The 26781-nt window shown below is 41.0% G+C and overlaps 1 protein-coding gene across 3 annotated transcripts in view; it reads right to left on the reverse strand.

Annotated features, from left to right (window-relative positions):
- Positions 1-26781, reverse strand: part of ccdc142 (coiled-coil domain containing 142) — a 158660-nt gene that overhangs the window by 70062 nt on the left and 61817 nt on the right. For all 3 annotated transcript variants that reach the window (XM_060828724.1, XM_060828716.1, XM_060828706.1), the window contains one exon: positions 24027-24191. In XM_060828724.1, coding sequence (XP_060684707.1) covers positions 24027-24191 — 165 coding nt within the window. The remainder of the gene's footprint in view (positions 1-24026; positions 24192-26781) is intronic.

Consider the following 26781-nt stretch of genomic DNA (forward strand, 5'->3'; position numbering starts at 1 on the left):
GAAACTGGAGTCCAAAAGCAGAGATAATGATGGATAATGGGAAGAAAAATCTTGAAACTTTATAAGACATTGATTGATGGGAGAGGGAAGTAACTATCCAGGCCCTAAACAAAGGCCCAAGATCCAAGCTCTTGCCTAGCTCCTCCCTTCAATGAAAGGTATCTACATCTAGAAATGCACTTTTGCTTTTATAAAATGATGAATGATTGTGTATACATTTATAAGGAGAAATGCAAAGGATAGAAATAGACCATTTGCCAGCATGCTTCTTCATCTGATTACACCTGCCAATTTTAATACAGCTGCAAGCACAAAACAAACAGCAGATACAAATAGTGAACAAAAATCTACAAAAATAGTAACAGAAAATCCTGATTGGACTGTCATAGAACGAGATTCTTTCAGGAAAAAATTCAATCTCACATTTGTGACAAGTTCTTGTTTAGTCTTTAGGAAAATGGGCATCAGCAACAAGGCCAACATTTCTTGCCCATCCCTAATTCCACTTGAACTGAGTAGTACGCTCAGCCATTTCAGAATCAACCACATTGCCGTAGGTCTGGAGTCACATGTAGGCCAGATCATGTAAGGAGGGAACATTTCCTTCTCTAAAAGGCATTAGTGAACGAACTGGGTTTTTTACAACAATTGATGATGGTCTTATGGTCATCAATATCAAGAATAGCTTTCAACTGCAGATTATTGATTAAATTCAAATTCTGTCACTCTTCTCTAGGGTGCTATGGACAAAAAGTTCTGAGCAAGAGTCAATCATACTCAGAATACACTCTGTTTCTCTCTCCAAAGATACTGCCATACTTTGTTTTTATTTTGGCTAGAACATTAGCCTGGACCAGATTACCAACTCAGTGAGATTATAACTATATCATCATATCCCACAGATAGAGTCATAGAGACGTATAGCATGGAAACAGACCCTTCGGTCCAACCCTTCCATGCCGACCAGATATCCCAACCCAATCTAGTCCCACCTGCCAGCACCCGGCCCATATCCCTCCAAACCCTTCCTATTCATATACCCATCCAAATGCCTCTTAAATGATGCAATTGTACCAGCCTCCACAACATCCTCTGGCAGCTCATTCCATACACGTACTACCCTCTGCATGAAAAAGTTGCCCTTTACGTCTCTTTTATATCTTTCCCCTCTCACCCTAATCCTATCCCCTCTAGTTCTGGACTCCCCAAACACAGGGAAAAGGCTTTGTCTATTTATCCTATCCATGCCCCTCATAATTTTGTAAACCTCTATAAGGTCACCCCTCAGCCTCCGACGCTCCAGGGAAAACAGCCCCAGCCTGTTCAGCCTCTCCCTGTAGCTCAGATCCTCCAACCCTGGCAATATCCTTGGAAATCTTTTCTGAATCCTTTCAAGTTTCACAACATCTTTCCGATAGGTAGGAGACCAGAATTGCACACAACATCCCAATAATGGCCTAACCAATGTCCTGTACAGCCGCAATATGACCTCCCAACTCCTGTACTCAATACTCTGACCAATAAAGGAAAGCATACCAAACGCCTTCTTCACTCTCCTATCTACCTGCGACTCCACTTTCAAGAAGCTATGATCCTGCATTCCGAGGTCCCTTTGTTCAGCAACACTCCCTAGGACCTTACCATTAAGTGTTTAAGTCATGCTAAGATTTGCTTTCCCAAAATGAAGCACCTCGCATTTATCTGAATTAAACTCCATCTGCCACTTCTCAGCCCATTGACCCATCTGGTCCAGCTCCTGTTGTAATCTGAGATAATCCTCTTCGCTGTCCACTACACCTCCAATTTTGGTGTCATCTGCAAACTTACCAAGTGTATCTCTTATGCTCGCATCCAAATCATTTATGTAAATGACAAAAAGCAGAAGGCCCAGCACTGATCCTTGAGGCACTCCACTGGTTACAGGCCCGATTCCTGATGAAGGGCTTATGCTCGAAACGTCGAATTCTCTATTCCTGAGATGCTGCCTGGCCTGCTGTGCTTTGACCAGCAACACATTTGCAGCTGTGATCTCCAGCATCTGCAGACCTCATTTTTTACTTCAAGGAAGATCAGCAAGCATGCTTTCCGCTGTCTCTAGTAATATGATTGTCTGAAATGATGGGGTCTCGGGATCCCCTTTCATCCTCAGACCCATTCCCAAAGCCCTGAGCCCTGTTCTTACTCCAGTTCGATAACAACTGTTCCAACAGCAGAAGCAGCATCAATTGCAGCAAAATATTGTGGAAGCTGCACAGGGGAGCAGCAGCTACTGAGGATGTGACCTCTCCTGCTCTCAATCACAGTCTGTCAGATTGGAATCATTTCAACCGAACTGAGTGATAGCTACCTTGAGCCAGGCTGTAAAACAACATTCATGGGTAGAATTGTGTTTTCTAAAACACAGAATTCCGTCAAATGGCAAAGATCTCAACCCAGTGACATAAAGGATCTTGTACAGTCATACAGGAGGGTTTGCCCAATATGGATAACATAAATTACTCAACAGCATGAAAATACATTATCCTATTCCTTGTCTCTGCTGTCTGTGGATCTTGCTGTGCTTAAGAGTCATGGAGATGTATAGCAAGGAATCAGACCCTTCGGTCCAACCTGTCCATATCCCAACACAATCTAGTCTCACCCGCCAGCCCATTTCCCTCCAAACCCTTCCTATTCGTATACCCATCTAAATGCCTCTTAAATGTCACAATTGTACCAGCTTCCACCACTCCCTCTGACAGCTCATTCCATACATCTACCACCCTCTGTGTGATAAAATTGCCCCTTCTTTCACCCTAATCCTATGCCCGCTAGTTCTGGACTCCCCCACTCCAGGGAAAAGACTTAGCCTATATACCCTATCCATGCCCCTCATAATTTTGTAAACCTCTATAAGGTCACCCCTCAGCTTTGATGCTCCAGGGAAAACAGCACCAGCCTGTTCAGCCTCTCCCTACAGCCCAAATCCTCCAACCCTGGCAATATTCTTGTAATATGTTTCTGACCCTTTCAAGTTTCACAACATCTTTCTGATAGGAAGGAGACCAGAATTGCAGGTAATATTCCAATAGTGGCTTAACCAATGTCTTGTACAGCCGCAACATGACCTCCCAACTCCTGCACCCAATACTCTGACCAATAAAGGAAAGCATACCAAACGCCTTCTTTACTATTCTATCTACCTGCAACTCCGCTTTCAAGGAGCTATGAACCTGCACTCCAAGATCTCTATGTTCAACAACACTCCCTTGGACCTTGCCATTAAGTGTATGTGACTATCGTTGATGCAAATATCTCAGCAAGGCACCCAGCAATCACTTCCCTAGCTTCCCACAGGGTTTGAGGGTATTCCTGATCAGGTCCTGGGTTTTATCCACTTTCATAAGTTTCAAGACATCCAGTACCTCCTCCTTTGTAATATGAACAATTTCCAAGACGTCACCAACTATTTCCCATATTCCATATCTTCCATTCCTTCTTCACAGACAATACTGATGCGAAATACTCATTTACCCCATTTCCTGTGGCTCCACATATAGGCTGCCTTACTGATCTTTGAGGGGCCTATTCTTTCCCTAGTTACCCTTTTGTTCTTAATAAAACCCGTTGGATTATTCCTAACCCTATTTGCCAAAGCTATCTCATGCCCCCTTTTTTGTCTTCCTGATTTCCTTCTTAAGTATACTCCTACTGCCTTTATGCTCTTCTAAAGATTCACTCGATCTCTCTTGTCTATCCCCATTAAATGCTACCTTTCTTTCTTAATGAAAACCTCAATTTCTCTAGCCATCCAACATTCCCTGCACTTACCAGCTTTGCCTTTCACCCTATAATCTCTGGACTCTTGTTATTGCAGTTTCGAAGGCTTCAAGGCAATTCCAGCCGTCCCGTTACCCACAAGCATCTGCCCCTCAGTCAGCTTTTGCAAGTTCTTCGACGTTTCGGGCCAGAGACCTTCATCAGGGGCTCATTCCTGATGAAGGGCTCTGGCCCGAAACAATGATTTTCCTGCTCCTCGGATGCTGCCTGATCTGCTATGTGTTTACAGCAACACACTCTCAATTCTGATCTCCAGCATCTGCAGACCTCACTGTCTCCTTTTGAAAGCTCTTGCTTAATACTGACAAAATTAGCCTTCCTCCAATTTAGAACTTCAACTTTTAGATTCGGTGTATCTTTTTCCATCACTATTTTAAAACTGATAGAATTATGGTCACTGGCCCCAAAGTGCTCCCACACTGACACCTCAGTCCCCCGTCCTGCCTTATTTCCCAAGAGTACGTCAAGCTTTGCATCTTCTTTCACATCCACATACTGAATTAGAAAATTTTCTTGTGCACACTTAACAAATTCCTCTCCATCTAAACCCTTAACACTATGGCAGTCCCAGTCTATGTTTGGAAAGTTAAAATCCCCTACCATAACCACCCTATTACTCTTACAGATAACGGAGACCTCCTTACAAATTTGTATCTCAATTTCCTGCTGCTATTAGGGGATCCTGATAACATGATCATCCCTTTTACATTTCTTAATTCCAGCCAAATAACTTCCCTGGATGCATTCTCAGGAATATCCTCCCTAAGTAAAAGTCCTTCAATAATTGTGAAATACGATGTAAAATTAGATCATCCTCAAAACGTCATGCTCAACATGTCATACACAACACTAGCATTTCTCAACACCCTTAGTTGTCCTGAGAAGGTGGTGCTTAGTTGTTTTTTTTGAACCACTGCAATTATTTGTAAATGATTCAAAATAGCTGAGCAGCTTGCTAGGCTACTTAAACAAGCACCATGCTGATGTAAGACTAAGCATGGCAATGACACACAGTAAAAAGACAGTCAATTTGTTCTCTCAACCTCCCCCAAGCCACCCAACCTGTACCATAGTGAACCACCTGTATTTTTATTTTATTACTACCAGTTTATGAATACTTTTATGATTTAATTCCCAGATTTCTGTTATGAAGCTGAACTCAAAATCTCAAACTATCATGGCGGAATTTCATGGCGGATTAGCTATCTATGGTTCTGTAACATAGTGACTAAACTACCACATCAATCAATGCAAGTCCTTTTTTTCTCCTTCAAGATAAAATCAACTGTACTGGAATTTGCAGAATTCAATCCTTTCCTGAACCATTGTCATTACAATAACTAAACTTTGCATTGCATTTTTAAAATACAGAATATTAGATTAAGTTTTAGACAATCAGAACATTAGCTCAAGATTAAGATATCATTCACTAAATAGATTTTGCTCAAAACCATTACATTCCCTGTTATCGGATTATAATATACTCATATTATCCACTCCAATTCTGTTTGTTGCACCATCCCCTTTATAAATTACTAATGTCTTGCATGATGTCTTTTAGAAAAGTTTAGTCCACAGCAATAACAAATGGATATGAAGTTCACTTTTACTGTACAGTTGTTAGCTTGGATTTTATATATCAGATCATCTGTATAATTATTCAGTCATCCAAATGAATTCAATAGAAGTACTAAAATCATACTACTGTGTGGACAATAACATTTAATTTTAAACTATGTAAACTTAAAGTCCAAAGTCATTGCATGGTCAAAACAAAGGTTTGAAATAAAAATGAGATATATCTAGAAATGATCAATGAATTTATTCTAAAAGCCTAATTATTGTAGGTGGAGGAAAGGTAAGTAGTTTTACTCTTAAATGAGTTACAATAATTAAAAGCAGAAGATAATATGATGAATTGCAAATTATATGAATATTACATGGAATGGTATACTTGCACTGAAAAGAGACTATTGTGATATCTGGGAAATATGAATGAGCAATGTTTGCTGAATGATTTCAAGGCAAATGGGACCTTCATTCTCTAAAATTATTTTTAAGAAGAAAGAAACACAGACTTAAAATAGTGACAGCAATCAGCTAGCCAAAAGGTTGAATCAGCTTGTAAACCATCGAGAAGCAGATGAGCCAAAATTAATGCTGTTTACAAAAGGCAAGAAAGAGAACATGTACCTTGCAGTTGATTTACAGTTCTATTGATACATTTCACAACTTGGGAAGAAACACTTGCCCACAAGTTATCCAGCTTGGACAACTGGTTATGGGACCTCAGACACTGGAATACACAAATGAACTATATTTCAGACAATTCCTTTTCAGCAGAACCAGAGAGAGAGAAAATGGAGTTGTCACAACAAAAATGAAAGGCTCTCTCTCTCTCTCTCTCTCTCCCTGTTTTATCTCATTTACTCAAAAGACAACACCTGATAGACAAAGCAAATTAGAATATTCATTCAACAAAAACTCAAAGATATCGACAAAGGTTTCCAACTGCTGAGGTACAGCACATGTTGTGGCTGTACAGGACATTGCTTCGGCCACTTTTGGAATATTTTGTGCAATTCTGGTCTCCTTCCTATTGGAAAGATATTGTGAAACCTGAAATGGTTCAGATTTACAAGGATATTGCCAAGGTTGGAGGATTTGAACTATAGGGAGAGGTTGAATAGGCTGTTTTCCCTGGAGCGTCGGAGGCTGAGGGGTGACCTTATAGAGGTTTATAAAATCAAGAGAGGCATGGATAGGATAAATAGACAAAGTCTCCTCTCTGGGTTAGAGGAGTCCAGAACTAGAGGGCATAGATTTAGGGTGAGAGGGGAAAGATATAAAAGAGACCTAGGGGGCAACTTTTTCATGCAGAGGGTGGTGCGTGTATGGAATGAGCTGCAAGAGGAAATGGTGGAAGCTAGAACGATTGCAACATTTAAGAGGCATTTGGATGGGTATACGAATAGGAAGGGTTTGGAGGGATATGTGCCAGGTGCAGATAAGTGGGACGAAAATGGGCCGGCATGGACGAGATGGACCAAAGGGTCTGTTTCCATGCTATACATTTCTATGACTCTATGTCTCTCATTAAACAAATACAGTCTCAAGTTAAAATTTAACACCTCAAGAACTCTAAAGACTTTCAAACTGCCTAGTTATGAATATCTTACTTGACTGTATCTTTATCCTCAGGATTAGTAAGTAGTGACTCTTCTTCCACTTAAAAACTTTGCAATAAATTTGCTCCTTAAGTTTGAATCAGTGAACTACATTTTAATTGAATTGTAACATTGTTGCTTGCTAAAAAGAAATAAAGGGCTTAATCTAAATTCTTTGGCGAAGAGCTTGTTGTGTCACCTCTTTAGGAGGGTTTATTGCAGCAAGGCATAGTAAAATTTCTAATCACATCTTATCAAACTCATCTCATTAACTACGTATCCAGTCTCTATGGCGTCCTCCTCATCCAAATCTATTTTCAACTTGCCATACAGCATTCCTGGAACACATTACTTGTCTGCAGATGTACGCCAATGGATTAGCATTCCTGGCACTGCACCCTCTTTGAAAGGCTGCCGTGAAACCAGATGAGCGTCAACTATCTGGTGATCAGCAAACGTAATAGCACAGCAGCCACAAACCTACAGTGCTCACAACTGATTGCCAGCATGACTGACACAGCAGACTTTGATTGAAATGCTGGAAAAGCACAGCAGGTCAGGCAGCATCAGAGGAGCAGGACAATCAACGTTTTAGGTATAAGCCCTTCATCAGGAATGGCTTATGAAGGGTTTATGCCTGAAACGTCGACTCTCCTGCTCCTCAGATGCTGCCTGACCTGTTGTGCTTTTCCAGCACCACAGTCTTCACTCTGATCTCCAGCATCTGCAGTCCTCCTGACACTGCAGACCAACAGCTTCTCATTGTCCATTTGGGGAACATCATCGACAGGTGTGCAAATGAACAACTTTTGACATGAACTTTTGCTTACAGCTAGCAAAAGTGAACACAAACAAAACCAAGAAGCTGCAGTTCAATGCAAACTAAATGCTGGCATCATTGTCAATGAGCATTCTACAATCCAAAAATGGTCTGCTGCACTCAGCTCTCAGTGACAGGAACTGTGTGTTAGTCAGGTCCTCATTAGCTGGTTGGACATGATAAAACTGAGCTCTGTCATAAACAAGGAGAGCTTCTGCCACATCGAGATCCTTGTGCTACTTCTTGGAAGATTGTTTCCGTTCTCCACATTCCTTAGCATCTATCACAGTGCCACATTGCAGAGCATAGCCTGCCAAGATGATGTAGCACATGTGTCTAGACTATACTGAAGGACCAATCGCCAGAATACTCCAAACAGTGGAGCTTTATTTTTGGTTCCATCAAAGATTTAGTCGCAACATGCGCACTAACTTCGTAAAGATGCCGCATCAGCCTAGTGACCAACATATCATGCCAAAAAAGAAATGCCTGCAGTGCTCCAACTCTCTTTCCATCCTCACAGACCTACATTCATTATTAAACTTTTCATTGTTTTCAGTAAATCATACTTAGAAGACACATGATGCAGTGATTCTCACATCATCCCACACCCTTGGAAGTTTTACAAATTATGGGTCACTATTGCCCAGCACACCCCTGCTTTTAAGTCATTGCTGCTAACTTCTGCATTACTACAATGACAAAGTTAGATTTGCAAGCATCAGTGACACAGTGCAACTTATCTTTGACCAGCATTTGAAGCAGAAGCATGTTCTTTCTACATACATTGCTAATGAAAGAAGAAATTATTGCAAATGAAATGTAGTCGGAGTTTGCAAATGTATGCTTCATGATTTGCCTCATCCATGTCCCAATGTCCAACAGACAGGGATTTTGCATTCCCATCCAAAGTAATACTAACTCTGCCCACCTTGGGCATTGTCCTGCCCGTTGTTAATGCACTTCACACCATTAGAATGGTAAGCGAACACAGATCACAGTGGGCACCATTATCACTGGGCTCAGCCTTTGTGGTTTCCATTGTTCTGGTTTTTCAATGCTAACTTACAGGTTACCAACTTCTGTGGTTTGCATTGCTTTTTAGCTCAGAACTCCTCAGTGCTAAGTGCAGAAACTCAAAACCAAAGAATGGCTATGGAGCAGACGGAGGCCATTTGACCCTTCATTTCTGCACCAGTTCTGTGTCTCTTCCCACTCACATGTGCGATTCTTCTGACTTTTACTTCAGCTTCAAAATTTTCTGCTTGCAGCCTCCAGCTGCCTCCACTTTACCATGGATGTGCAATCCCTTTACAAGCCCACTCCATCAGGATGGTCTCAGGAACATTGGCCTGAACTGTGCCTTATCCACCACCACGCTCCTCTGCCTGGCTGAGCTTGTCCTCATCCTGAACAACTTCTCTTTTAACTCCTCTCACCTTCTTCAGGTCAGAGGGGTGGGCATGGGTACCCACATGGGCTCCAGTTATGCCTGCCTCAATGTGGGGTACATGGAACATTCCTTGTTCCATTCCTATTCTGGGCCTCACACACAACTCTTTTTTCCAGTATATCGATGACATCATCAGTGCTGTTTTCTCTCTCTCGTCTACCTTTCTCTCTCTTCCAGGTTTGGAAATATTTATCAATTTCGCCTCCAATTTCCACCCCAGTCTCAATTTTATTTGGTCTATCTATGACTCCTCCTTTCCTTGACATCGGTTTTCATTCCTGGGGAGAGGCTGACCACCAATATCCATTATAACATCAGGCAGCATCTGAGGAGCAGGAAAATTGACATTTCAAGCAAAAGCCCTTCATCAGAAATCGATTTTCCTGCTCCTCAGAAGCTGCCTGACCTGTTGTGCCTTTCCAGAACCACACTAATCCTGACTCTAATCTCCAGCATCTGCAGGCCCCACTTCTGCCTAATATCCATAATAAACCTACTGACTCCCATAGTTACTTTGACTATACATCCTCACACTCTGTTTCCTGTAAAGGCTCTATTACATTCTCCCAATTTCTCCATCTCTGTCACATCTGTTTCGATGATGCCAACAAAGGGGCCTTCGAAATTTCTAAGGACTCCCCAGCATTATAGTTGACAGGGCCTTCAGCTGGGTCTGACCCATCTCCCACACTTTGGCCCTCACCTTTTCTTTTCCCTCCCACAACAGCTATTCATCTTCTTAGCCAGATTGTCATCCACTCCTTTGTCTGTTGAGCTGTCTATCTTCACCTAACGTTTACTCATTACCGCCCCTCCTCACTCAACCTTTTGCATAAAAACCAACATTTTTCTAGCTATCATCAGTTCTGAGGAAAGGTCACTGGACCCAAAATGTTAATTCTGATTTCTGTCCACAGATGCTGCCAGACCTGCTAAGTTTTTCCAGCAATAAAAACTATTTCTGGTTAACATTGCTCCAGTTGTAGCCTCACCAGTGTCTTAAACTATTTCATCATTAAATTCTACTTTTGTAATCTATTCCTCTGCCAATGAAGAACAGCATTCCACATGCCTTCTTTACAACCGTATCTACTTGTACTGCAATCTTTAGGGACCTGTGCATTGCAAGCCAAAATCTCTCACTTCATTAACTCTTCTCAGTATATTCCCGACGTGGAGGCGCCTGTGTTGGACTGTGGTGGACAAAGTTAAAAATCACACAACACCAGGTTAAAGTCCAACAGGTTTATCTGGAAGTACAAGCTTTTGGAGCACTGCTCCTTCATCCGGTAGCTAACGGGGCAGGATCAAAGAACACAGAATTTACAGTAAAAGACCAAAGTGTTATGTGTTGTATTGAACAAACATAGATTGTTGTTAATTCCTTAATTTCGTAGAATGGGGTTGCAGGTCTCCATTCATTAGTATGTAAATCCATGAACTACTTTCAAGTCACATTCTCAAGATAACTTAAGGTTTCATACAAAGAAGATGACATCTCAACTCAGACAATGCATGAAAGGTATGAGGTTAGAGTCTGTCTGTATCCCAACCTTGAATCAGATTGGCTGTTTCCAAAGTAGCTATTTATTAAATGACTGCCGACAGATTATGTGCTTATTGAATAAAATCGAATGCATTTACAAATACAAATTTGTAAATGCAAATTCACCCCATAGACTTATATTCGGGTGCGTGTGAGGGAGATAGAGAGTAAGAGATTGTGTGTGCGTGTGTGTGTGTGAGAGAGAGAGAGACAGAGTGCACGCATAACAGAGTATATGCTTGTGAGAGGGTGTGCGCATGATTGGGGTTGGTGAGCAGGTTTCTGTGTATGTCTGAGTGTGTGTGTATGGGAGAGGGTCTGTCTGTGAGAGTGTTTAGTGTTGTGGAGTCACCTGTAATGTGACACGAATCCAAGATCCCGGTTGAGGCCATCCTCATGAGTACTGAACTTGGCTATTAGCCTCTGCTCGGCAACTCTATGACGTTGCGTATCTCGAAGCCCACCTTGGAGGACGGTCACCCAAAGATCCGAGGCTGAATGTCCTTGACCACTGAAGTGTTCTGTGACTGGTGATTGTTGTAGTGTCCATTCATTCATTGTCATAGCATCTGCTTGGTCTTGTCAACATACCATGCCTTGAGGTATCCTTACTTGCAGTGTCTGAGACAGATGCTGGCCAAGTCACATGAGTAGCTTCCATGCATGTGGTGGATGGTGTCCCCACCTATAATGACAGTATCCATGTCAACATTCTGACATGTCTTGCAGTGGTTGCCATCACAGAGTTGTATGGTGTTGTGGTTGATGCGAACAATGGTCTGTTTAAGGTTTGGTGGTTGTTTAAAGCGAGAAGTGGAGAGGTAGGAAAGAACTTGGCGAGGTGCTCATCCTCATTGACAATGTTTTGCAAGCAACGAAGAACATGGTTTGTTTCTCTGCTCCCGGGAAGTATTGGACAACGATGGGCATGCTATAGGTTGTATCCTGTGTCTGTCTCCTGATGAGGTCATTACGGTTTCTCGCTATGACATGCCGGAACTAGCGATCAATGAGTGGAGCATCATATCCTGGTCTTATGAGGGCGTCTTTCAGCACCTTCAGGTGTCCATCACATTCCTCCTCATCTGAGCAGATCTGTGTATGTGCAGGGCTTGTCTGTAGGGGATGGCTGTTTTATGTTTAGGGTGGAAGCTAGAGAAGTGCAGCATCGTGAGGTTATCTGTGAGTTTGCAGTAGAGTGAGGTACTGAGGTGCCTGTCCTTGATGGAGATGCATTTGCCCAAGAATGAGAATGATTCTAAAGAATAGTCCATGGTAAGTCTGAAGGTGGGATGAAACTTGTTGATGCCACTGTGTTGTTATTTCAGTGACACTTTGCCAGGATCCAGGACGAAGAAAATGTCGTCAATATATCAGCTGTACCGTGTTGGTTGGAGGTCCTGTGCAGCAAAGAAGTCATGTTCGAACTTGAGCATGAAAATGTTGGCTTATTGAGGTGTAACTTTGTCCCCATTGCTGTTCTGTGTGTCTGGATCAAGAACTGGTTGTCAAAAGGTGAAGACGTTGTGGCCAAGGATGAAGGGGATAAATGGTCATGTGGTACCTGGAGATTGACAGTTGTTGGTATTGAGTGCTGAGGCTGTTGCAGAGATGCCGTCATTATGGGGGATGCTGGTGTAGAGCGTCAAAATATCCACTTGGCAAGGAATGTCCCTGGTTCGACTGGTCTGTGGGTGCTGAGTTCCTTTAAAAAATCTGTAGAGTCACAACAGAAACTGGGAATCCCCGTACAATGAGTTTCAAGATGCCCTGGACACAGCCAGAGAGGTGTTTTATTCAATAAGCACATAATCTGTAGACAGTTAGTCCATGTGACATTTTATAAATTCTTACTTTGGAAATAGAACCAGTCTGACTCAAGGTTGGGATACAGACAGACTCTAATTGCACACCTTTAAAGCATTGTCTGAGCTGAGATGTCACCTTTTTTGTATAAAACCTTAAGTTACCTTGGGAATGCGACTTGAAAGTAGTTCTGGGATTTACATACTAATGAATCAAAACCTGCAACCCCATTCTAAGTGATTAAAGACTTAACAGCAATCTAGGTTTGTTCAATACATCACATCAGTTGTATGACACTGATCTTTTACTATAAATTCTGTGATCTGTGATCTTGCCCTACTGGTTACCTGACAAAGGAGCAGCACTCCAAAAACTTGTACTTCCAAATAAAACTGTTGGACTAAAACCTGGTGTTGTGTGATTTTTAACAGCATATTTCAATTTATTGTGTATTTCATTTTACTGTTTGATCTCTCTAAATGCATTACCTCACACATACCAGGGTTGGACTCCATCTGCCACTTTCCTTCCCATTCCACCAACCATCTATATCATTTTGGAAATATCCAGCTATTATCTGCACTTCTCACTACATGGCTAATTTTTGTATTGTCTTCAAATTTCCCAAATGTGCTCCAAACATTTAAGCCCAAATTGTTAAAGTATAAAACAAACAGCAGCAATCCCACTGATGAGCCCTGTGGAACATCACTTGAAACAGCTTTCCATTCACAAGGGCAGCCATCAACTATTGCCTTTTCTTTCCTGTTACTCAGCCAACTTTGGATCCAATTTGAGACATTCTCATGTATCCCATGGGCTTTTACTTTTTTGATCAGTCTGCCTTGTGGGACTTTGCCAAATGCCTTAGTCAAATCTATTTGGACAACATCCACTGCACTACTTTCATTGATTCTCCATGTCACTTCCTCAAAGAATTTAACTGAATATGTAAGGAATGACCTTCCCTTAACGAAGCCATGCTGACTATCTCTGATTAGTCCATGCCTTTCTAAGTGACAGTTTATTCAATTTCTCAAGGTTTATTCTAACAAGTTACCCACCACCAAAGTAAGACAAAATGGCCTTTAATTTTTTGGCATTTCCTTTGTATTCTTTTTGAACTACAGAACCACATTTGCATTCCTCTAGTCCTCTGGTACCTCACCTGTGTCTAGTGTGTCACCTTACCTGTTTCCAAAGAAGATTGCAAAATAATCTTCAGAACGCCTGTTATTTCCTCTCTTTTCAGCTGCAAAAATATGCCTTCCCCAGTTTAAAAGTTTTACTCATGATCTACCTCTGTGTTTTCCATAGTAATATTAAATCTAATCAAACTGGTCACTATCCCCAATATGGTCAACTACTGTCACTTCATCCACCTGCCCATCTCCATTTTCCAAAACTAAATCCAGGATTGCACATGCTCTTGTTCGGCTTGTCACATGGTTTTAAACAAAAAGAAAACATGAATTTTTCACCTTAAATGCCTATTATATTATTTGAAACCCCGCTATTATTGAAATAGTTAAATTCTCCCACTACTACTGTCCTCTTATTCCTACTGGTAGAAATTTGTCTACACGTTCTTCTATCTCCCTTTCACTATTCAGGAGTCTGTATTCTTATTAGTGTGACTGCCCCTTTTTTTACTCCTAAGCTCAACTCATAAAGCCTCATTTGTTAACCTGATTAGTATATTATTCCTTCTCACAACTGTAATTGATTCTTTAACCAACAGATACCCTCACCTTCTTTTTCATCACCAACATGATCCTGCTGGCAAACGCTATATCCAAGGATACTGGGCTGCCAATTTTGCCCCTCCTTTAACCAGCTTTCTGTTATAGTAAAGGTATTATGCAGCCATTTGTCCATCTGTGCCCTTAGTCTATCTAGAAGAAAGTAAGGACTGCAGATGCTTGAAATCAGAGTCGAGATTGTAGCGCTGGAAAAGCACAGGTCAGGCAGCATCCGAGGAGCAGGAGAATCGACGTTTCGGGCATGAGCCCTTCATCAGCCTTTCCTGATAAAGGGCTTATGCCCAAAACGTCAATTCCCCTCCTCCACGATGCTGCCTGACCTGCTGTGCTTTTCCAGCACCACGCTCTGAACCCTTTGTTCATCTGCCTTGTTTGTAAAATAGTCCTTGCATTTAAACAACTCAACCTGTCAACTTTCTTTGTTGGATACATTTTAATCATCATTTCTTTTCTTCCAAGTTGCTGACTACATCACTAAGTAATGTTCTACCTTCAGTTCCAAGATCTGAATCAGATTCATCTAAGCTTCTGCTTTGGTTCCCAATCCCCTGCCACACTAGTTTAAAACCTCACCAACTGAACTAGCAAAAGCCTCCACTGGATATCTGTCTCAGCTCTGTCCAAGTGTAACTCATCAGATTTGTACAGGTCCTACCCTCCCCAGAAATGATTACAATGTCTCAAGAATCTAAACCCCTCTCTGGTACATCATTTCTCCAGCCACACATTCATCTGATCTATCCTCTTATTCTGCTCTTGTTAGCATTTGGCACTGGGAATAATCCTGAGATGACTATGTCATTGGTACCTATGTGTACTACGACCATTAGGTGTTCACCCTTCCACTCCAGAATGTCCTGCAGCTGCTCTGTGACATCACTGACCTTGGTACCAGGTTATATCATCTTGGATTCATAGCCACAGAAGTGCTTGGCTGTACCCCTTCACTACTGAATTCCCAATCATTGTATCCCTGCCACTCACTTTCCTCCCCTTCTGTGCAGCAAAGCCACCTGTGGTGCCAAGAACTTGGCTGATGCTGCTTTGCCCTAAGAGACCATCTCTCCCACCAAGCCATCTAACTGATAGAAGTATGACCAATGGGGACTCCTGAACTTCTTTCCTGAGCCTTTTACATTGTGATGGACGCAATGCCAGTGAAGCTGGCTGCTTTATTTTAGATGGTGTCAAGCGTCTTGAATGTTATTGCAGCTGCACCCATCTAGGCAAGTGGGCAATTTTCCATTGTACTCGACTCATGTCTTGATGAAGTGCTTTTGCCCGAAATGTCGATTTTGCTGCTCCTCGGATGCTGCCTGATCTGCTGTGCTCTTCCAGCACCACTAATCCAAAATCATGTCTTGTAGATGGTGGACAGACCTTTGGGCCTCAGGAGATGCAGCAGTCCTAGCATCTGACCAGCTTTGTGGGCACTATTTATGTAATGGGTACAGTTAAGTTTCTGGTCAATGGTAACCACCAGGATGTTGATAGTGGAAGATTCAGTGATGGCAACACCATTGAAAAATTGATGATGATAGTTAGATTGGCTCTTTTTGGTGATGGTCGTTATCTGGTATTTGTGTGGCATAATATGTAAATAGACATTAGAGTGCAGGACAGGCCCTTCAGCCCTCAATATTGTGCTGACCAGTGGAACCAATCTGAAGTCCATCTATCCTATACCACTCCATTTTCATCCATATGTTCATCCAATGACCATTTAAATGCCCTTAAAGTTGGTGAGTCTACTACTGTTGCAGGCAGGGTGTTCCATGTCCCTACTACTCAGAGTAAAGAAATTACCTCTAACATCTGTCCAAAATCTAGTTTGCCAGTTTTCAGCCTGAACCTGGATTTTGTCTAGGTCTGGTCACATTTGGACGTTGACTGCTTCAGTGTCTGAGGGGTGGTATGAGAATACTGGAGAACTTGTTCAAAAAATGGTATAAAGGCAAGCTCAGCAAATATATGCCAACCAGTTTAACCTAAATGCTGATGATACTTTCAGAAATAGTGATGCAGGACAAAATTAATAGTCACTTGGGCAAACATAGGCTAATTTAAAAAAGCTAGTACAAATTAATTTAGAGCAAATCATGATTAACTAATTTGCCTTTGATTTTTCAACAGTCAGTGTTAAAAAGAGTAATGTTGTTGCTGTTGTGTACATAACTTTCCAAAAAGTTTTTGAAGAAGTACTGCATTACAGATCTTTCAGGAAAGTTAGATCTCACAGAATAAAAGCAATGAGAGCAACATGCATTTGAAAGTGGCGGAGTGACCAACAGTAGGATATTGGTGAATGGGCATTTTCCAGATTGGAGGATGTTATTGTGGAATTCTCCAGAAATAGTGTTCTTCCTGTTATCTATATATATCAATAAAACAAAAACAGCATTCACAGTGCTTTGCTTTTATATTAATAACCTGGATCTCAGTGTACAATGAGTAATTCCACGAATTGCAAAAGATACAAAATTTGGAAGTACTATGAACCAACAGGGGGATGGTGTAAAATTTCAAAATATTAGACAGGTTAGTGGCATTGCAGACAAATGCAAATGAGATTTAATAATGAGAAGTGGAAAGTAATTCATTTTGGTATGAAAGCAAGAAGACAATGTAAATAAAAGCAAATGCTGTGGATACTGGAGATCTGAAATAAAAACTCAGCAAGTCTGGCAGCATCTGTGGAGAAAAAAAAGTTAATGTTTTTGATCCAATGACTCTAATGCAGATCTTGTTTTTATTGTTGATGCAAAACAAAGATTGCAATCCTAAAGTGGAAGCAGGAGCAGATTGACCCGAGTGTATTAATAAATAAGCCCTTGAAGGTCAAGCCAGACAGGTTCCGAGAATGCTTAATAAAGAACCCAACATCTTTAACTTTATACAATGCTTTACAAATGTGGGCATTGAGGACCAAAACAAAGACGTCATTAAGCCGAGGTAAAACACGGTTCAGCCTCAACTGGAGTACTGCATCCAGTTCTAGGCTTTGGAGAGGCTTCAGAAAAGATTGATGAGAATGGTTCCAATGTTGAGGAACTTCAGTTATTTCAGTAATCCTAACTCTATTAGAGAAAGAGTGAAGAAGTTAGAACTGTTCTCTTTGGAGCAGATAAAGTTGGAGAAGATATGATAGAGTATGCCAAATCATGATTAGATAGGAAGAGACTGTTCCCACTGGTGGAAGGATCAAAAACCAGAAAGCACAGATTTAAGGAGATCAAGAAGCAATGGTGACACAAGGTCAAATTCTTGCATATAGCATGTGGTTCAGAATGTTAATGGGAGAGGAGAGATGAAGATACGTTCTTATAGCATTGATATTCAACAATTTGATTTATTCCCTTGCTCTTTAAAAATGTCTGCAAGCCTTCAATCTCCTTACTATCAATTAACAGATATGCACAACATAGCTCACCTTCTCATTCCTCCCTGAGGATGCCTAAGACACACAGTGACGTCCTTGTCATGAAAGAATTAATATACCATGCTAACACGTGTGTGACTGCAGATATTCCCATTTATTCTGCTTTGTTAATAAGTCTGCAACTTTCAGTTCCTGAGCCCTCAATAAGGACTCATGCAGAGGCCCCAACCTCAATTGATCAAACCTGTTTTGATGATAATACGATCATAAGAAATATGAACAGGAGAAGGCTTGTAACCCTTGATTCCTCTACTGATAAGAATCTATCTCAGCCTAAAAATGCTGTCTCCCTGAGCTTTATCGCATCTTAAAACGCAGACTCATGACTCGTGAAACAATTGCTCACCATGAATTCTGACAAACTAGAGTAAAGATCAGGCTTTATGTGAAATTTATACAATTTTATATATTTTCCTATAATCAAGGAGGGCTGGACCAACTTAAAAATGATTGTAGATCAAAACTACATTTGGAACTGAAAAAGCTAAACCTCGTTGTAATTAAGATGCATACCTCAACAAGAACAGAATCATCTCACTAACTCTGTAGTCTTCACTCAGATAATTGAGACAAACGCTGCTTTAATAAATGATGACTATCCTACTTAAAATGTTTTACTACGCCAACAACTGAATTTAAAAACTAGACTTACTACTATAAAAATTACATTCCTTTCTTTTCTTAGATTTGTTTAGCACTGTGATTGACTGCTTTTGTGTGACTATGAATTGCATGTAATAAACATATAAATATTTTCAACTTTATATCAATTCTGCAGTTTCATATCAGACTAGAAACTAAAACTCAGGCCTTATGAGTTTCTCTGGCATTTTGTGTGTTTTAGATGTTAAATTGTCTCTCAGTGCTCTGTATAACTAAGCTTTGAATTTGACTCTGCACCCTATTTGCGTTGAGGATGGGGGAAGGTGAGGGCTCATTATTTGAGTTATATCTGGACCCTAATAATATCCAAAATATTATCATCTAAATGAAACTTGCTAGAGAGGTTATGTAGAAGACATTCAGCTTGGGAAGAAACACAGCATTCTTTCAGATCCATTTAACATCTTTAAGATCTGTCTTTCTCAATCTAAAATTGAGAAAAATCATCTGTGAGTTATGCTGATCTGAATTCCTCAAAATGGAGCCTTTGCAGACTGGCAGCCGCCCATGCCCTCTCTCTCCACAAAAAGCTAAACTGCAAAGTGATTATCTCCAGAAATGCAAATTCCACATAGATTTCACCTCATACATGTACTGTAGTAATTCCATCTGCTGCTCAAACTCTGAAACCTAAGCTTGAGTCCTTCTAGTAAAGTCACATGTGGCTGTCCATGACCGCAGAAGCACTTTGGGATATTTGCAGCAGATTCAGTTCAGAGTTAATGAGTTGGAGGCCAAAATGTAGACAGTGCAACACAGAGTTGGGGAATATTACCTGGATGCTTTGCACTAGCAAAAGAAGCCTTCAAATTTGGTCACTGGTCAGGGACAAGAGGTTGCAACTCCTAGGCATTCAAGAGGTTCTAGAGGGCAGAAGGACAGGAATCTCAGCCTTTTCAATTATCCAACAAGTTCAGGACTCTTTCAGTTTAATTGGATGAGACTGGGGGACTGCAGGATGAATGAACTAACTGACCAGAGGACAATGGCAAGGGAAACCATTCAAACGTGGGGAGGAAAAGGGAATGCAGTGGTAGTAGATGACAGCATAGAGAGGGGGATTGACACTGTTCTCTGCTGTGAGTCCGTACGGTTGTATTCCTAACCAGGCACCAGGGCTTCGGATATTTGCTCAGGGTTAGAGATGAACCTACACTGGGAAGAGGAAGATCCAGTCTCTCTGGATCTCAGGGAATACTCTCTAGTTTATGTAAAACACAATGTAAATTGGCATAGAACAAATAAGCTTAAGGAAATGAAAGTGTAGCTCAAGAAAGCAGAAGTATATAAAATTTGATTGCCACTTCAGGGACATACCACAGAATGACACATATTGGGATCTGAATCCTGAAGCATACAGGACAATTAGGAAGGACAAGGTATGAATGTAAATGTGTTAGAAGCAGCAGAGACAAGCTTTACCAGGCCGACAACTATCTTATGAGGAAAGCTTGGACATTTTAAGCTTGTATCCACTGCAGTTTAGAAGAATAAAAGATGACAATTGAAACATATGAGAGTCTTGACAGCGTTGACATGAAGACTATGTTTCCTCATGTGGGGAGTATCTAAAATATGAATGAGTTTTGTTGTGAATATGAATGATTTTAATGTCACTCGTATCTCAATGAGAAAAACAGTGAAGTACAGTGAAAAGTTTGTTGCGTGTTCCGGCACCATTTTGAATAGTTTAAGAACATGAAAAAAAAGAGAATTCATCAGCTCATCACCAATGATGCCTGGAACGTCATCCCTCGTTCACCGCCTCACTGCCATCTACACTGGACCCAGCCAACGGTGAAGTCACCGATCTTCAGGTGCTATCTTTCACCACAGAGCCATCACCTCACCGCAGCCTGCATTGACCCACCAACATCAAAGTCGTATCTCTCGCCACTGGGGCCACCTCGTCCATGTTACCGTTATGCCCTTCCACCGCCGCCACGCCAGACCCAACCAACAAGAAAGTCGCCCATCCTCAGGTGCCACTGCTGAATCTACCTTGCCAACATTGCTTGCAGCGACGTAGCAGCTTCTGATTCCAATACCAGGTCCTGTGTTCATCCAAGAAAAATAAGGGCTCACTTAAGTTCATGCTGGGCTCAGTCACTGCTGCCATGAAGTCCATGCTGGGATCGGAGCTCAGGACAAAAGGTAAGCAAGGAAAACAGAATTTAAAAAAACAAGAGAGAAAAATAGAAAAGAAAGAAATGAAAAGGAGTCAGAGCAAATGAGCCCCAGCTCAGGAGCCCAACTCTTCCACCATCTTGATGATGTCACTGTTAAGGATCACTGTTTAAATAGGGGTTACTGTTTAAAAGTAAGCTGTCTCCCATTTAAGAAAAAAATGAGGCAAAAGTTTTTCTCTGAGAGTTGAATTTTTGCAAGTCTCTTGCTCCAAAGGCAGTAGAGACAGAGTCTTTGAATATTTTTAAAAGTCAAATTCTTAGTAAGCAAGGGCAGTTGGAATGTGGAGTTGATATTACAATCATAATCTTATTGAATGGCACAATAAGCTTGAGGGACAAGTGACCTACTTCTATTTTTGTATGCCTGGCAGCATCTATGGAAAGAAAACAGAGTGAATGTTTTGAGTCCAGTGACCCTTCCTCAGAATTCTGAAGAAGAGCCACTTGACTTAAAATGTTAATTCTGCTTTCTCTCCATAGATGTTATCACACTTGCCGGGTTCCTCCAGCAATTTTTGTTTTTGTTCAGATCTTCAGCATCCATGGTATTTGTTTTATCTATTTTTGTATGTTAGCAAGACAATGAACATGATTTTAACTGATCTGGAATACCTGTACCGTCTCTATTTGTTAGGGAGATCTAAATTTACCAGAAACAAACACAGGATTTGCGCTTGATCCAGAAAAAAAATCACAAATACTCATCAAGCTTCTTTCCTTTCTGCTGGTATCATGCTGATATTAATTCAGCTGCGTTTTGTTAATCTTCGTCTTAATGCTTAGGCTTCCTTGCCTCCAGACTTTTCAATTTAAACATTTTAAGTTTTCAAATGATTTTTTTTAGATTTCCTTCTAAATGGGTTAATTTAAATGATTACCTGTAAACATACTCATCCCTGCCCCTCCTTGAAGTCTGACATCATCTATGATTATATGCCAGCTGTGCCATTCATTTCTCTCTGTCACTGTTCTACTATAAATTCTAATTAAATCCTTGGAGTTCCTATTTCAGAATTCTTTGTTCTCCCAATTCTCCACAGCCATTCTGCCATCCTTTTACTTTAATCCTTGGGATAGGTCCTATGGTCCTCCTGCTTGTTCTCCCACATTTCTCATGCTTCTGTTTAAATAACTGCTCACTGCTATAGAATTTGAATATTGCTAAAAAGTGTTACCAAAGTTCCTTGCTCCAAAGCTTTTCATCTTGAGCTCAAGACAATGACAAATATTACCCAACACAATAACTTTTACTCACAGAAGAAAGAACATTAGATATAGAAGCAGAATTAGGCCATTTGGCCAATCAATTCTGGTCCACAATTCAATCTGTAAAACTTGCGCCCACACCGCCACACTCACTTCCCTCCAAGGCCCCAAGGGATCCTTCCATATCCGCCACAAGTTCACCTGTACCTCCACACACATCATCTATTGCATCCGCTGCACCCAACGTGGCCTCCTCTATATTGGGGAGACAGGCCGCTTACTTGCGGAACGCTTCAGAGAACACCTCTGGGCCGCCCGGACCAACCAACCCAACCACCCCGTGGCTCAATACTTTAACTCTCCCTCCCACTCCACCGAGGACATGCAGGTCCTTGGACTCCTCCACCGGCAGAACATAACAACACGACGGCTGGAGGAGGAGCGCCTCATCTTCCGCCTGGGAACCCTCCAACCACAGGGTTTGAATTCAGATTTCTCCAGTTTCCTCATTTCCCCTCCCCCCACCTTGTCTCAGTCGGTTCCCTCAACTCAGCACCGCCTTCCTAACCTGCAATCTCCTTGCTGACCTCTCCGCCCCCACCCCACTCCGGCCTATCACCCTCACCTTGACCTCCTTCCACCTATCCCACCTCCATCGCCCCTCCCCCAAGTCCCTCCTCCCTACCTTTTATCTTAGCCTGCTTGGCTACTCTCTCTCATTCCTGATGAAGGGCTTATGCTCGAAACGTCGAATTCCCTATTCCTGAGATGCTGCCTTGCCTGCTGTGCTTTGACCAGCAACACATTTTCAGCTGATACGTTTCTGAAACCCATTCTCATGCCTTCATCCTGTAACTCTTGATCCCTTACCAATCAAAAAACTGTATCTTAAATATGCTCAATTGATCTCCACAGCACTTTGTGGCAATGAGTTCCACAGATTAACCACCCTCAGGCTGAAGAAGTTCCTCTCCTTCTCAGTTCTAAAGTCTTCCCTTTACTCTGAGGCTGTGACCTTGTGTTTTAAATCTTTCCTGTTAATGGAAACATCTTCTTCACATCCACTGTATTCATGCTTCTCAGTATTCTGTAAACTTCAACCAAATTCCCCTCACCCTTCAACACTCAAATGTGCAGAAATAGCAGTTTATTGTTTTGCAAGTGGATTCCAAATGGTTGAGGTATAGCCATGGAGAAAGAACTGGGAGTCGCAAAAGTCCTCATAATTCCAGGATGAATAAAAAATGCCCATCTCCTTTTGTTTGCAAAGAATAATTCCCTGTATATGAATGCGGTTTTGTCCTACTTTATATGTGAACTACTTTATAGGTTTTACTGTAAAATAAAATCAACAAATTTACACTGCTAGTTTACAGTGTCAATGTGTGCAATATTTTCCACAAAAAGGATGTTACATCACTCTAAAAATATTTTCTGCCCATCACCCTACTAATTGACACCTGGTACCTAGGTTATATATTACAATGAATCAAAGAACACATTCCTCCAGCTCTTACTAGCAATCAGCCTCCACTTGCAAACCTCAAAATGAAAATGCGTAGTGACAGGTGTGATTCTGCAACTGGGCAGCACTTTTTGAGCAATCCTGAGGACACTAATAGCTTACACTAGCATCTGAATTAAGGTCCTCAGTTGAGCTTGCAGTGCGCTTGCCAATAAAAGCATTTCTAATCCCCATGGCAAAAAATTGTTCTGGCCAGCAATGCAAGATAAAAATGTAGTGAAGCATTTTATATCCTTGGGGCTGCTTACATGATTCAGCTTGCTCACTTCTTACTCCAGTATAACAGTATTAACTTGTAACATCCACCTTCTTAACATACATCCTATAAAACAGGCCCAATGCTACACTTTCATTTTCACTGCTTGGGAAGTAATCCGATGGAGGAAATTCTGTCTGACTTTCACTCCAATTAACAAAATCTGGCAGAATCGACAATCAGTGATTCAATCAATGATTAGGTGAATAAATTAACCCAGACAATAATAGCATAATATTTTCTGACTGAAAAAAATTGCAGACTTAAAAGCTTTATAACACATATTAGAAAGCATATTTCTACCTACAACATGTAATTTCACAAACAAAGTTCTAAGAGATATGGACTTATTAATTCAATAATTATTTGCTCACTGTCATTTTGAGCTTGCTCGATGTTCAACCAGGTCAGTATCTCACAGAGAGGGTGAAAAAGCTCCAGGAATAGCCCAGTTGTCCTGCTTCTGACTGTCTCTCCCTTCCTCTCAGGATCAGGAAAGCATTTATCTTTCAATGCTGATCCCAAAGCACTGCAGAAAACTAAAGTAAGCATAAAGAAAAATGTAATTTTTGTCAATTTGTTTTCACTGATAAACTTTTAGCTTTGAGGTTTCATTGCATGCAAATTATACTGACAGGATATTCACATATTGCATTGAAAAGATTGCATCAAATAATTTTTAAATGATCAGAACTTTTTTTATTATAAATTCACAGGATGTGGCCATCATTTACTGGGCTAGCAATAATTATATCACTAAATGACTTTGACCTAAACGGGCTGCTAGACCATTCAGATAGCAATTAAAGTGACAACTACATGGCTGCTGCTTCTAAAAGTTGTTTTCATCATATGTATAGTACACCTGTTTCCAATTAGGCCTCTATATTTTGATCTTCTTTATACAGCTTTTCTCCTAATTTAATTCTATACCCCCAACAACCATCAGCATTTTGCATCTCTTTCTCCACTATAGCAATTGTATAAAATATTCAAGCTATTTGAAGCTGTATAATGTTAAAAATCACACAACACCAGATTATAGTCCAGCAGGTTTAATTGGAAGCACTAGCTTTCGGAGCGACACTCCTTCATCAGGTGATTGTGGAGGGCTCGATAGTGACACAGAATTTATAGCAAAAATTTGCAGTGAGATGTAACTGAAATTATACATTGAAAAATTGATTGTCTGTTAAGCCTTTCATCTGTTAGAATACAGTGATAGTTTCACTTCTTTCATGTGTAAATCACAAAACCCTTTTTTAAAGTTGCATTCTCGGGTTAGCTGCTAGCAATGGTGATAGCTAGACAATATGTTGAAGGTGTTAGCCCCCTGTGTTCTCTGTCTATGACCTGATGTTTAGATTGATTCTAATTTAATAAGTGACATAACAGTGTTTTACATAAATTCCTGCAGTTTTTGAGCTCAGAGTTCTACATGAATGTATGCAGTTTTTGAGCAAAGTGCAATGTAACTCTGCAATACAAATTCACCGCACAAAATATATGTGTGCAGGTGGGTCTTTGTCTGTCAGTGTGTGTGTGTCTGTCTGTCTGGGGTGGGGGTTGTGAGTGTGAGAAGGTGTGTGTGTGTGTGTGTGTACTGGGTGCAGAGTGTCTTAAGTCTGCGAGGGGGTGCATGTATGAGTGTGGGAGTGTGTGTGTCTATAAGGGTTTGTGTGGGTGTCTGTGTGCGCATCTGTGTGTACCTGTGTCTTACATACATACAGACACAGGTACACAACGACGTGTACACAGACACCCACACACACCCCTATAGACACACACACTCCCACACTCACACATGCACCCCCTCATAGACTTAAGACACTCTGCGCACACACGCACGCGCGCACACACACACACACACACACACTTTCTCACACTCACAACCCCCACCCCAGACAGACAGACAAAGACCCACCTGCACACATATATTTTGTGGAGTGAATTTGTATTGCAGAGTTACATTGCACTTTGCTCAAAAACTGCATACATTCATGTAGAACTCTTGAGCTCAAAAACTGCAGGAATTTATGTAAAACACTGTTATCTCACTTATTAGATTAGAATCAATCTAAACATCAGGTCATAGACGGAGAACACAGGGGGCTAACACCTTCAACATATTGTCTAGCTATCACCATTGTTAGCAGCTAACCCGAGAATGCAACTTTAAAAAGAAGTGTTTTGTGATTTACACATGAAAGAAGTGAAACTATCACTGTATTATAACAGATGAAAGGCTTAACAGACAATCAATTTTTCAATGTATAATTTCAGTCACATCACACTGCAAATTTTTGTTATAAATTCTGTGTTACAATCGAGCCCTCCACAATCACCTGAAGGAGCGTCGCTCCGAAAGCTAGTGTGCTTCCAATTAAACCTGTTGGACTATAATCTGGTGTTGTGTAATTTTTAACTTTGTACACCCCAGTCCAACACCGGCATCTCCAAATCATGAAGCTGTATATGTTGATAGATATAATCTTTCAATTATGGAATACTACCAGAATATGAATATGTAAATGTGAGATTATCCACTTTTGTGGCAAAAATGACTGGATTTGGAATTTAGAAGAATTAAAGATGGAATCTCAAAGAAACATATAAAATCCTGATGGAACTGGACAGGCTAGGTGTGGGGAGAACGTTCCCAATGTTTGGGAAGTACAGAACTCGGGGTCACAGTCTAAGAATAAGGGGTAAGCCATTCGAGATTGAGGATGAGGAAGAATTTCTTCACTCAGAGAATTGTGAACTTATGGGATTGTTTACCACAGAATGTTGGGGCCAGTTCATTCAATGTATTCAAGAGGGAGGTGGACGTAGCCCTTGTGGCTAATGGGATCAACGGGTATGGACAGAAAGCAGGAGTGATAAGCTTGATCAGCCATGATTATAGTGAATGGTGATGCAGGGTCAGGGGCCTGAATGGCCTTCACCTGCATCCATTTCCTATGTCTCTGTAATATGAGCAAAGCTTTTATTTACATAGTTACATGTAAATTGACAATATTCATAATGTATTTTATTTCCTTATTCGTGAAAGTGCTGCATTCTATTAAACATGCAATAAAGCCCAATGTTTGACTCCTGATTATTTAAATTATATAATCGTAGCAT

Source organism: Hemiscyllium ocellatum, chromosome 1 (assembly GCF_020745735.1).
Source record: "Hemiscyllium ocellatum isolate sHemOce1 chromosome 1, sHemOce1.pat.X.cur, whole genome shotgun sequence".
Taxonomy (NCBI): domain Eukaryota; kingdom Metazoa; phylum Chordata; class Chondrichthyes; order Orectolobiformes; family Hemiscylliidae; genus Hemiscyllium; species Hemiscyllium ocellatum.